At 55.7% G+C, this 12661-nt stretch overlaps 2 protein-coding genes and 1 long non-coding RNA gene across 4 annotated transcripts in view; 1 reads left to right on the top strand and 2 right to left on the bottom strand.

Annotated features, from left to right (window-relative positions):
• SMPD2 (sphingomyelin phosphodiesterase 2) overlaps window positions 1-258 on the bottom strand; it is a 4606-nt gene extending 4348 nt beyond the window's left edge. Inside the window, exon 1 of one of the 2 annotated variants that reach the window (XM_077190501.1) lies at window positions 192-258. The gene's annotated coding sequence lies outside the window, so the exon portion shown is untranslated. The remainder of the gene's footprint in view (window positions 1-191) is intronic. The other variant, XM_054648676.2, reaches the window with a different exon arrangement.
• Window positions 1-1539, top strand: part of LOC129130300 (uncharacterized) — a 1882-nt gene extending 343 nt beyond the window's left edge. The window contains exon 2 of the long non-coding RNA XR_008535529.2: window positions 1290-1539. This is a non-coding gene — a long non-coding RNA (uncharacterized LOC129130300). The remainder of the gene's footprint in view (window positions 1-1289) is intronic.
• The window catches only part of TEAD3 (TEA domain transcription factor 3), a 26581-nt gene continuing 15166 nt past the window's right edge, over window positions 1247-12661 (bottom strand). Inside the window, exons 4-14 of the mRNA XM_077190506.1 lie at window positions 11239-11301; window positions 11045-11107; window positions 8346-8357; window positions 7894-8031; window positions 7671-7714; window positions 7506-7567; window positions 6688-6821; window positions 5470-5643; window positions 4779-4919; window positions 4433-4585; window positions 1247-3899 (exon numbers count right to left, since the gene is read on the bottom strand). Coding sequence (XP_077046621.1) covers window positions 3786-3899; window positions 4433-4585; window positions 4779-4919; window positions 5470-5643; window positions 6688-6821; window positions 7506-7567; window positions 7671-7714; window positions 7894-8031; window positions 8346-8357; window positions 11045-11107; window positions 11239-11301 — 1098 coding nt within the window. The 3' untranslated portion in view covers window positions 1247-3785. The remainder of the gene's footprint in view (window positions 3900-4432; window positions 4586-4778; window positions 4920-5469; window positions 5644-6687; window positions 6822-7505; window positions 7568-7670; window positions 7715-7893; window positions 8032-8345; window positions 8358-11044; window positions 11108-11238; window positions 11302-12661) is intronic.

Here is a 12661-nt window from a genome sequence, read left to right as displayed (position 1 = left end):
AGGCGGAGCGGGACCGGAGGGAGCAGGACCGAGGGGAGCGGGGCCGGGAGCAACGGAGCCGGGCGGAGCGGGCCCGGGGGGAGCGGGGCCGGGAGCAGCGGGGCCGGAAGGAGCGGGACCGGGGGGAGCGGGACCGGGGAGAGCGGGAGCAGCGGGACCGGGAGCAGCGATCGGCGGGGCCGGGAGCGGACCTGCGGCGGGCCGGGAGCGGCGCGGGGCCGCGGGACTACGCGTCCCGGCAGGCAGCGGAGCGGGGCGGAAGGGGCAGGACCGGGACCGGGGCCGGAGCCGCGGCCGGGGGGGTGAATGGGGCCGGGAAGGGCGGAGGGAGCCCCGGCGGGTGTGGTGGGTGTAACGGGGTGTGATGGGTGTAACGGGGCGCGCCGGGGGTGCGGGGGGGATAGCGGGGTGCGGGAAGGACAGAGGGGTGCGGGAGGGACAGAGGGGTGCGGGAAGGATAGCGGGGTGCGGGAGGGATAGCGGGGTGCGGGAAGGATAGAGGGGTGCAAGAAGGATAGTGGGGTGCGGGAGGGGTAGTGGGGTGCGGGAAGGACAGCGGGATGCAGAAAGGATAGCGGGGTGCGGGAAGGACAGCGGGGTGCGGGAAGGATAGAGGGGTGCAAGAAGGATAGTGGGGTGCGGGAGGGGTAGTGGGGTGCAGGAAGGATAGCGGGGTGCGGGAAGGACAGCGGGGTGCGGGAGGGACAGCGGGGTGCGGGAAGGATAGAGGGGTGCAGGAAGGACAGTGGGGTGCGGGAAGGACAGTGGGGTGCAGGAAGGACAGCAGGGTGCAGGAAGGATAGTGGGGTGCGGGAAGGACAGTGGGGTGCAGGAAGGACAGTGGGGTGCGGGAAGGATAGCGGGGTGCGGGAAGGACAGCGGGGTGCGGGCGGTGGTGGAACGCGTGTGTGTCCCCGAGTGTAGGATGGGCTGTGAGTACCGACAGCCGGGACACTGCGAGCAGCGCTTGGAGGGGTGGTGGTGACACAGCAACCCCTCTGTCACCCTGTGGTTGAGGGTGCGATCCCCCAAAAGGTGTTCCTGAACCCAGGGAAGCGTCTGCCATGGCCAACGCAACTTTCCCCAAGCAAACCCTGCAGCAGTGATGCAAACTAGAGCGAAACGCAGCGGGATGTGGCAGCCTGGTACCCAGAATTGGGGTACCCAGTGTTACCCAGCCAAGGGGTTACATGGGACATGGCAGCTCTCATATTCCTATGAAATAAAATATGAACTTCAGAACTGCTTGAGCCAACCCATGAACAAATAATTTTAATGTTTTTTTTCAGCGGACCATAGTTTTCTCGGAGCTCCACAGTCTCCTCTCTTTGAAGTTGGACAGATACAGTAAACACAACAAATATATGATACAACCCATCACAGCTGGATTAAAAAAAAATACACAAAAAATATAATACATAAAAAAATGGATTTTTAACATTGTGGACTGACGCAGCTCTAAAAATGGTGATTGTAACCCTGGTAAGCTTTACAAAGTCTTTAAAAAAATAAAACAGTACTTCATGTGAAATTCATAAATACACTGGAGGCGAACGGAGGGGCTGGGGGAGTTGAGAAAGTGTCTCTGGGATCATGACTAAACCCCAGCCAGGGCTGCTGGGGGCACCAGTCTGTGTGCGTGGGGTGCAGTGTGAGCCCTGGGCTCGGTGCAGGGAGGGAGGGAGGGATGGAGGCACAAACCTGTCCAGTTTAACAAAGAGCTTCATCCCCCAGCAGAGCTGGGAGTGGGCATGCCTGTGTTTTATGGTGGGGGAGTTTTGAGTTTTCATTCCCAGAGTTTTAGATGAGTGAGTGAAACAGAAGAGAAAAAAAAAAAACAAACCAAAAACCTACAAAACAACAAACAAACATGCTACATATGAGAACTTGGCCCAGCACAGCCCTGGCATGGTTTGCCAGTGCCTGGCCTTGGATTTTTCCCTCTCTCTTTCCCTCCCTGCTCTGTCTGCCCTGCTCACAGCAGCCACCTCAGTCCAGTCCCACCACTGAGCCCTGGGCCTGGCACGGGGCTGGGATGGCTCTGCCCCATCCCACAGGGATGGGTGCCTTTTTCCAGCAGCAAGAGGTCGAAGTCCCCGCGCTTCACAGGACACATGGCATCAAGGCAGCAGCCAAGGCACTTTCCTGAGCTCTGGAGCTGTTCCTGCTCCTTGCACTGGCAGCACTGAGCCTAAACCTGCCCTGTCCCCCTCCCAAAGCAGCTGCAGTGCCCCTCAAAACACTCCTGGCCTCCTTCCCACTGCCTTCACTTCCCTGCCAACATGAGAAACCCATCCAGACCTGGCCAGGTCGGGCTCTCTGTCCCCCTGCCAGCCTCCTGCCACCCTGCTCGCTGCCACCTCTGTCCCTCTGTCACCCTCCTGCACCCTGAGGTTGCTTTCCCCAGACTCTGCCCTTGCAATCACAGCCTCAGGACTGGGCACTCTGCCTTGGCTTACTTTGGGCTGCAGCCACAAAAACACCTCCAAGCTGACCCAGTCCCTTACCCTGGCACCCCTCCTGTTCTCTGTCCCCTCTCTGTCTCTGTCCTTTCTGTCCCAAACTCTGCCCACTGACAGCTTGGCCCTGCATTGCTCAATTTGTTTTTCCCTGCACCTCCCTGGCCACTTCCCACAGGATGCAGGAGAGTGGATGGAGCGGTTTGGAACAGTCATCGCAGAAAAAAGGAAAAAAAATGTGAAGGAACAAAATAAAACAACAACACCAACCTGAAACAAGGAGAATGTACATATACAAAATAAATCAGGCAATCTGCCCTCACTGCTCTCTACTCATGACTCCTCAGCAAGTGACCACAGTGGGGACACTGAGCCTGGGCCAGCCCCAAGTGCAATTCCTGAACACAGCAAGTCCCCCACAAATCCCAGCCAGAGATGGAGGCATCCCAAATGTTTCCCTAAACAAAACACTTCCCATGCAGGGTGGGAGGGCAGCACCTGGGCACTGCAGAGGGCCATCAGCCTGGTTACAAGCATGGTGTCTTTTTAAAAAGTATTAAAAAGCACTTTCAATTAAAAAAAAAAAAAAAAGGAAAAAAAAGGAGCCATAAACCCCCATGGTTTGCATTGTCAATGCCCTCATGCCTTCACTGCCACCGGCTCCCAGTGCCCCAGCTGGGCATGGAGAAGGAGCATCCCTGGGGGTGGCAGTGTCCCCCTCCTCCACTCTGCCCTGCCCTGCCCGTCCGTCTGTCTGTCCCCACGTCCCCCAGGCTGTGCCAGTGCCACTGTCGCTGCCATGCCAGTCACCATCCATCACACCTGGCACGGTGCTGCATCCTCCTGAGCGTCCGTGCTCGCTGCTTTCCTCTCCACTCAGGGCTGGGAACACTTCTGAGCAAGGCTGGGCTGAAAGGAGGGGTCCTTCTCTGCTCCCACGTCCTGCTGCTGCTGCTGCTGGCACGGCGGGCTCCTGGCCTTCATCAGCAACACCGAGGGCTGCTCTCTCCCTCTCCAGCTCCAGATGTGGGTTTCCTTTCTCCCTACACTTCCTTTCCCATTCTTCTTTTTCTTTTTTTTTTCTTTCTTTCTTTTTTTTTTTTTTTGGTAGTTTTATTTATTTATTAAAAAAAAAAAAAAAAAGAAACTGTTCCTAAGTAGAAAACATCTGCGATCACAAGTCAGTCTTTTTTGGCTATTGTTTTTCTTCCTCCTCTTGTCTTCAAATGACTTCTCCCAAGGCAACAGGCACAAAGGGTGGCTTTTCTGCAAGGCCCCCTCCCTCCCCTGCACGCCCCTCGTGCCCCTGCCTGTCCCCAAGGGCCCCTAGTCCTTGACCAACTTGTACACGTGGTGCTGGGCGCCGTGCTCGCTGGTGGAGACCTCGAAAACGAAGGCAATGCAGAGCAGGGTTTCCTGGGTATCCCTGTTGGTAACAACCTGCAGCAGAGCAGAGAGTGTCAGGGGGGTGCAGATGCTGTGTGGATACCTGGGGGGCTCAGGCACAGCCACTTTGCACCATGAGAAGATTTGCCACCCATTATTTGTAGGGTCACACAGGCAGTAGCACAGCCAATTTAATTGCACCATCAAGATTTACTACCCAGTTTTGGGGATGTTGCACAGGCTCAGGAACAGCCCGAACTGCACCACCAAAAACTTGTTTGGGGGAGGTTGCATTGGCTCAGGCCGAGCCACTGCATTTGCACCACCAAAAACTGCTACAGATTATTTGGTGAAGTCAAACAAACTCAGGCACAGCCAATTTAATTGCACCATGAAAATTTTGCTCCCTATGATCTGGTAGACTTGTCCAGGCTTGGACCACAGCACCACCAAGACCTGCTCCCTGGAATTCAGGGTCTGTGTGGGCCCAGGCACAGCCAGGTCTATGCGGGGCCAGCAGGGTCGATGTAAGTGTGAGCTCCACACTCCTGGTGGGACACACCCCCTGGAAAAAGGAGGGGAGGTACCTGCAGGATGGTGAAATTCTCCAGGACACTGTTCATCATGTACTTCTCTGGGAGGTGCTTGAGTTTGTGGATGAAGTTGATCATGTACTCGCACATGGGGGAGCGGTGGATGCGGTAGACGAACCGGCCGTTCTCCAGCCGCGCGTACTCCGTCTGCAGGGGACAGCCAGCGTGAGCAGCTGTCCCATGGCTGCTGGTGGGACATGGCAACGTCCTCTCCACCCCACCCATAAACATGGCACAGGCACTCGTGTGTCCTACACCCAGCTCTGGGATTTTCTCCATCCCAGAACCCACCCCGGACCAACTCCGACCCCTTCCCGATGCAGTGGGACATGGAACTCACCTCCACCTTCTCCACGACCTGCTTCCCAAAGGAGCACACCTTGGTGGAGACTGTGATGGTCATGTTCTCTGCACTGCTGTACTGGCTGCTGACACCATAGAAGGTCCCTGGCCCGTCCTGGATCGTGCTGTTCAGATCCGCCTGAAGAGAGGAGAGGGACAAAGCTCCCATGAGCTCTGGATGGGGACAAGGGACACCAGCCTTCAGAGCTGCCCAGGGTGCTCCAGCTCTGTGACCGTGTTCACTCTTCCCTCTTAGGTTGAGGGAGGAGACGAGGATTTGATTCCATGTTTCAGAAGGCTTGATTTATTATTTTATTATATATATTACATTAAAACTATACTAAAAGAATAGAAGAAAGGATTTCATCACAAGGCTAGCTAAGAATAGAAAAAGAAAGAATGATAACAAAGGCTTGTGGCTCAGACTCTCTGTCCGAGCCAGCTCACTGTGATTGGCCATTAATTAAAAACAACTACATGAGCCCAATCACAGATCCACGTGTTGCATTCCACAGCAGCAGATAACCACTGGTTACATTTTGTTCCTGAGGCCTCTCAGCTTCTCAGGAGGAAAAACCCGAAGGAAAGGATTTTCCATAAAAGACACCTGTGACACAGCTCTGCCACAACGAGCCTGCACCTCGAGCACCACCCTCCCCACCCTCACCCTCGCAGCAGCAGCAGCATACCCAGAACTTGACGAGAAAGAAGGAGTTCTGGGGCCCGCGCTCATAGAGCTCCTTGAGGCCGCCCTTCTTCTCGGGGAACTTGTCGTAGATCTGGCGGATGTCCACGGCCTCCAGCAGGGGGTCGCTGTACGAGGGGTTCGTCTGGCCGATGTGCACGAAGAGGTGTTTGCTGTACTGTAGGGAGCGGGGTGGGGACAGCAGCAGCACAGGTCAGGCAGGAGATGGAGTTTTATTATCCGTTATAAGGTCTTTGTGAGGCAAAGTGGAAAATTTCTAGGGTAGGAATCTATTTTGATTTAAGCGAAATGTACATTTTTGGAGTTGAGTCTGTGGTTAGAAAACATGGCTATTTAGCCTGACTGCAAAACCTAAGCTCAGAGAAACTGCTTCAATGAAGGACAGAGATAAGGGGGGGAGACAGAGGGTGATAGAGACAGAGAGACTGCTGTGAGAGCAGGTGAACCTGACCTAGGAATTCTTTCTAGAAGAAAGAATTTGAGAAGAATTCTCAAATTCTAGTGGCCTAAAAGGGGATAAAAATGGACCTGAAGTTCCCAGAGGTACGCATGTCATTTTGAGGGGAACGATTCCCACATGCGTCCAGCGCTGTAATAAATATACCGGCTTTACAACTTTCACAAAAGTTGTGGAGTTTTGATTATCTCCGCAAAACATTTGGGATAGAACTTCTGTCTGTTAGTCCCCACTTTCTACAGTGAAAAATGTGCAGTTTTCTACAGTCTGTAGGTGTTACTGTAATGTGAGTGACCAGTGCTGTGACTTGGGTGGGAATAGCCATTAGTAGTTTTGGGGAAACAGTCTCCTTACTTTCATTGCAAATCAATTTATATAATTCACAGTTTCCTCTAGAAATTACATCTTTTGTACTTTGAAGGCAAGACAATTGAATTCTGCATGTCTCTTGTGTTTATAGGCAAGATCCTACTAAACTTTGCTTCTTGGTTGCCTCCATGCATAAAATTGAGATACATGGAGGACATAAAATTGAGACATGAAGGACTGGTAATCCTCTTGTACCCCCGTGTTTTCATTTTTGCAGGGGCAACATTAAAAAAAAAACAAAACCAAAAGGCAGCTATCTCCAAATTATTGAACTTTCTTCACTCCATCACAGTAAGTTTTCCTTCTAAGAAGTGATTGCACAGGGATGGAGGGGCGCCATCCCGGGTGCTGGTGGCACACGGAGGGGACTGTTACCGTTTCGGCGTCCCGGGGCACCTCCATGAAGGCGGAGTACTCGAGGAGCCGCAGCTTGGAGGAGGCGATGGTGCGGTCCTGCCAGACCGGCACGGCCGAGGCAGCTGGCGGGAGCGGAGCCAAGGGCTCGTAACCTGAGCCAGGGGGAGTGACACGGGGTGGAGGGACAGCCGGGAACCGGGGTGAGCCCCCCTGCAATGCTGCTGTACCCCCCAACTCCCATATCCACCTGAGCCCCCCGTGCAATGCTGCTGTACCCCCCAGCTCCCATATCCACCTGAGCCCCCCCTGCAATGCTGCTGTACCCCCCAACTCCCATATCCACCTGCAATCCTCCTGCAATGCTGCTGCATCCCTCACCTCCCATATCCACCTGAGCCCCCCCTGCAATGCTGCTGTACCCCCCAACTCCCATATCCACCTGAGCCCCCCCTGCAATGCTGCTGTACCCCCCAACTCCCATATCCACCTGAGCCCTCCCTGCAATGCTGCTGCATCCCTCACCTCCCATATCCACATCCCACCCAGCACAGGGTGGATAAAACAGGGGGTGAGCCCCTCCTGCAATGCTGCTGCATCCCCCACCTCCTATATCCACATCCCACCCAGCACAGGGTGGATAAAACATGGGGTGTACTGGGTGGGAAGGGACTGGAGGGTCCTGCTCACAGTGGAGCTTTTTGCTGGATTTCAAGCCATGCTTTTTCCCCACTAGAGAAGGGGAGGAGACACAGGTGGGTGGCACTGTGCATGGGAGGGGACAGAGGACAATGGCAGGGACTCTGGGTTCCCTCCAAGGGGGTGAGGACGTGACTTACTGGCTAGTGATGGAGGCATGGGTGGCTGGATGGGGTAAGCTGGTTGTGCAAACGGTTTAATGCTGGAAAGGAAAAAGCATCATCAGGTTACCAAGCCCAGGATGCCCCAGCCCCTTGCCAAGGTGGGGTCCTGCTGGTGCCAGGTGTGGAGGGGTCTGTACTTACTCCTGAGAGGGTCCAGGCTGTCCTGGGATAGGCCCACTCCAAAACTGGGAAAACAGCACAGGGAAGAGTCAATGGCTTCTGACCCTCCCCACTCCCAACAAACAACAGGGAGCCCTGCATTGCCACCACGGCTGAGAATGGCTGTGGAACACCCCCCTGCCCAGCCCGTGGTGTCCCCCCAACCCCGGGGTGTCCCCATGGGGGGCTTTGGGGCTGTGCTCACCCTGGGGGCAGCAGAGAAGACGGCCTGAGGAAGAGGAGGGGGGGGGCTGAGCTTGTTCTGCAGGACGCTGGCAGACACGATCTGTGCTGAGGACATGGAAGCCATGCTCTGCAGAGCCTTGTCCTTCGAGACCTGGTCCTGGGGGGAAAAGGGGGGACAGGGGCAGGCTGAGCTCCCTCACAAACTGACAGGGTTTGTAAAGCCAGCAGCCAATCCCACAGCCCAGCCTGGGACCATGCAGAGGGATCCCCCCACCACCTCTCAAACTTTAATTAACGTCTGAAGCTTGCCAATATCCTCTGGGCAAAAGCTGATGGGTCTGGAAAATGCCCCCTCCCGCTGCTGCTGGTGGCCCTCCCCCCCTGGGGATGTGAAGGGTTTTTAGCCCCTCCACTGGAGAGGGCACAAAGCAATGGGGAACAAAAGGAATTTCAGACTCAAGCTCAACTTACCAAGTTCATGGCCTGTCCGCAAAAGAAAGGAAAAAAAAAAGGTTAGAGTGTCATGGGAACCTTTGGGTACTCTGTACACCTCCCCTAAGTCGGTGCTGCTGTCAGCTGGGGTAGAGTTAATTTTCTCCACTGTACAGGCATGGGGTGGCTGCAAAGAGAATTAACTCTACCTGAATTAACTCTGGAGAGAATTAACTCTACAGCTGAAACCAGCACAACTGGGTCATCCCCACCCTGACCCGGGCTCATCACCACAGCCTGACCTGGGGAGTGAAGCCCTTGACCTGGCTGGTCACCAGGGGATGCCCATGGTGGCCACTGATGTCCAGGCTCAATTCCACCAGGAATGGGATGCCAAAGTCCCCCACCCACTCTTTGAAGAGGTCACTGTGGTGAGCCAGGCCTGTGCCTTTCTTGGCTTTTTATTATCCTGCACAGCCTCCTCAGAAGCCCCCAGTGCTTGTGGCTGGGGCACGGAGGGGAAAAGCTGCTGGGATGCCCTGGGATGTGGGCACCAAGTCCCCCACTCCAGGCACTGCAAGGAAAACCCTGAGCTCACCCCCCTGTGCTGTGTGTGCACTGACAGAAGAGACCAATTGTTTTTCCTTTTGCTCCAAAAGCCCCAGCACTGCTGGGCAGGAGCTCCAGGGCTCCCAGGTCCTGCCCGGAGCAGGGCTGCTCCTCCACCTGCATTGCTGGGACACGTTCATGCTGGTCCCAGAGCACACCCTCTGCTTTCCCTCTGAACCTTCCCCAGGGATCAATGCTTCATTTATTTTCACCTGGGGCAGGGCAGGAGGGCGGGCGTGCAGCCACATGCCAGGAGCACGAACACACACCTGACTGCAGCTCAAAAATACAGATATGCTCATGAGTGCAGCTCAAAAACACAGATACTGCTCATGAGTGCAGCTCAAAAACACAGATACTGCTCATGAGTGCAGCTCAAAAATACAGATACTGCTCATGAATGCAGCTCGAAAATACAGATACTGCTCTGATTGCAGCTCAAAAATACAGATCCTGCTCGTGGAAGTGTCTTCATCCCACAGGACATGGTCAGCCCACAGTGCTGGCTGAGGGCAGGGGGCTGCCTGCACTGATCTTGAGAAGGGATGTTCTGTATCCTCCAAGTATTGCTCAGGGGGATCTCTGCCCTGGCTGCTCCATGCCAGAATCCTTCAGGCAGCATGGCTGGGGATGGAGAGCACAGCCATGGACCCCTGGGGTCACTCCTGCCTCCAACTTCCCTTTGCTCTGCACTGTGCCATGTGTCAAGGAAAGATTTTTATTTTATTTTATTTTATTTTTTATTTTATTTTTTAATTTTGTAAAGGCTTCTGCTGCTGTCGACCCTGCTGCCTCTCCTGCTTCCTTGACTGCTCCTCCTGGGGCTGGAGACTGGCTTTAAGGTGTACAAGCCCAAAGGAGCATCCCAGAATAAGTTTCAGATGCTCTCCCTGCAGACCAAACCCTGGTCTGGCTGTGGGAGCCCTCCTGGCCTCCCTCTCATGGGGCACTGGGGTCCCTGCTGAAGGACTTTGGGGGGCACATCTTGGTGGGCTCCCAGGCAGTATGAGCTGGAGTTTATTAAAGCCCTGAGGATGAAAATGCTCCAGCTCTGACAGTGGGCTGCACTGCCAGCCTCAGTGCTGGAGATGGACACAGCACCCAGGACAGGGATGGCTGCTGATGCCTTTGGGACCTCAGAGATTTCACTCACACAGCAAGGCAGCAAATCACCCCTGAGGCTACCCAAGGAGCTGCTCCCTGGTGTGGCAGTGCAGAGATTAACTGAGGCACACGGCAGGAGCTGGCTGTGCCCATGGGTGGCTGTGCTCTGAGGACCCCTCTATCCCCCACCTCGCAGCATGTGGGTCCAACCCAAGCAGGGCTTGGTCCTTTGGTGATGCCCTCAGTCCTGGCCATGCCCCCCATCCTCACCCTCCCCACTGCCACCACAAAGTTTGGTGGGAACAGTTATGGAAAGGTTAGTTGGGCTCCAGTTAGGAGGAAGGAAAGAAGGAAGAAAAGAAAAGCCAACCAGAAAAGAGAGAGAGAATGATCCATTTTTTTCTCACTTGGCTCCCTTGGCTCCTGGCACTGTCCCCAGCAGCATGGCCCCAGCTGGACCTGCTGCCACTCACACCCCTGTGGTGCCCCTGGCAGTGCTCACACCCTGGAGCATCACAAACCACTGGGGCAGCCTGCAGGGACCCCTGGGGCCCCTCTGCTTCTGCCCGCATCACACCAGCACCTGCTCTGAGCTGGCTCAGGTCAGCTGTGGAGGGGAGGGGGCCTTGGCACACCCTGCCTGAACCTCACTTTGCCTCACTGCCTGCTCTGGGGGGCCCTTCTCCTTGTGGGAGAACCCCTGATGGCCCAAAAGAGGGGGCAGCCCTCCCACATCACCAGAGGAGGGTTTAAACCCACATCTCCCCATGGCAGAGTCCTTGCCTGGATGCAAAGAGGGGATCTGGCACCACATTCACCCTCCTGGAGGAACGAGCAGGGCTCTGCTGCCCCTCCTTGCACCTCTCTCTGGGCATCCCGCAACGATGCCTGTGAAAACCATCTGACCCAAGGAGCCAAGTGAGGGGGAAGAAAAAAAAACACCAAAAAAAAGAGAGGTAAAACAGGAAAGCAAGCAGCACACGGCAGAGCGCAGTGCGTTAGTGGCCAGGCAAGGCAGGGCGTACCTTCAGCTTGGACTGAATCTCACGAGATTTCCGTCGGGCAAGAACCTGCAAGTGGCTAGAGACCTGCAGAGAGAGAGCAGAAGGAGAGGGGGAACAGCAGAGCCGTCAACCAGAGGAAAGGAGGAGGAAGGAGAGGGGCTGCCCATGCTCACAGAGACACCGCCGCGGACACCTGGGCAAGGGCGCCAACGTACCTTGATGCCAACCTGGTACTCCCGCACCTTCTTCCGAGCTAGAACCTGTATGTGGCTGGACACCTAGGGCCCAACACGCCGTTCAAAAGGAAAACACAGAGAGAGTGAAGATCCTGCAGGGCAGGCAGTGCAGGAGTGGGCAGCGCTGTGGCTGCTCCCCGAGGCGCTGAGGGTGCTGCACCCGCCAAGAGCTGCAGGAAGGAAAGTGCTGGGGCACCCCAGTGCTGGTTGATGCTGGTTTGTGCCCACCCCAGGATGGGGTGGAGCTCCTTGGTGTAAAGCTGCTGCAGTTGAGGGGGTGCTCATTTAGCACCTCTTGGGGATGGACAGACAGACCCTGCCAGCACCATAAGCCTGGCAGGTCTGAGGTAGCCCAGGTCCTGTGGGTCCAGGAGGGACTGGCACATTGCCACAGGGCTCCTCCTGGTTTTGCATGTGGGGAAGGTGAGAAAGGTTGGGTTTTTGTGTCCAGGCCCCTGTAAGAGCAAGATCTAGAGAAAAGGGGCTGATGTGCAGGCAGTAAAGGCACAGCATGGCTGGGGGGCCATCCACAGGAAGGCTGGGTGTCCATGCACCCACAGGGCTTCAGGGCTGATTTTGGAAAGAACCTGCTCCCACCAGTGCCAGGCTGTCCAAGAGGAGACACCAGGCTGTCCAGGAGATGAGTGCACAGAGGGATCAGTGCTGTGGGTGCTCTCTCCCATGGCTTTCCCAAGTTCCTTCCCCCATGGAGGGGGGGCCCAGTTAAGTGTTTAATCCAGAAATGAAATTCTGCTTGGCACTGGTCTGAACACAAAACCAGCAGCCAGACTCTGGTCTCTTTTCTTTCAGCACAAGTCCTGGAGGAATGACCTCTGCAGTGCTGGGGACCAGTGTCCCTCTCTTGTGGGGACTTGTGGCAGGGGACAGTCCCAGAATAAGCGTCCCAAACCCAACCATCTCCCTGTGCTGGGGGATGCTCCCAAGCATCCAAGGTCATGGGCTCAGCTGGGATGGGTGGCTTGGCTCCTGACTGGGGACCACCACGAGGGGAGGGAAAAGCCACTGGACACATGACAAAGGGACATGTCCCATCAAGAGCTGCAGCAGCCCACTCCTCAGACAGGTTTGGTGAAGCAAGGGCTTGCAGGGACCTCTGTGTGCTCCTGCAGGGATCTCCGTGTGCTCCTGCCCTGCCTGCATCCCTGCCTGCCCCAGCATCCAACCAGGCAGGGCAGTGAGAGCAGGGCAAGGGCTCTGTGGTACCTCCAGCCCCACCAGGACCAGCACCACAGCTCCACACAGCCCATCCCTGGATCCCTGGCTGGCATGGGGATGCCTTGCTCTCAGCCCATGGGGTTTGGGGTGCCTTTGCTGCGGCACAAGTGGCATAAAGCCTGGCAAGGGGCAGAGATAGGAACAGTCCCCAGATCCAGAAGGTGCA

The sequence above is a fragment of the Agelaius phoeniceus genome, chromosome 25 (assembly GCF_051311805.1).
Source record: "Agelaius phoeniceus isolate bAgePho1 chromosome 25, bAgePho1.hap1, whole genome shotgun sequence".
In the NCBI taxonomy this organism is placed as follows: domain Eukaryota; kingdom Metazoa; phylum Chordata; class Aves; order Passeriformes; family Icteridae; genus Agelaius; species Agelaius phoeniceus.
The sequence above is the reverse complement of the archived record's forward strand: the minus strand, read 5'-3'. Positions and strand labels throughout refer to the sequence as shown.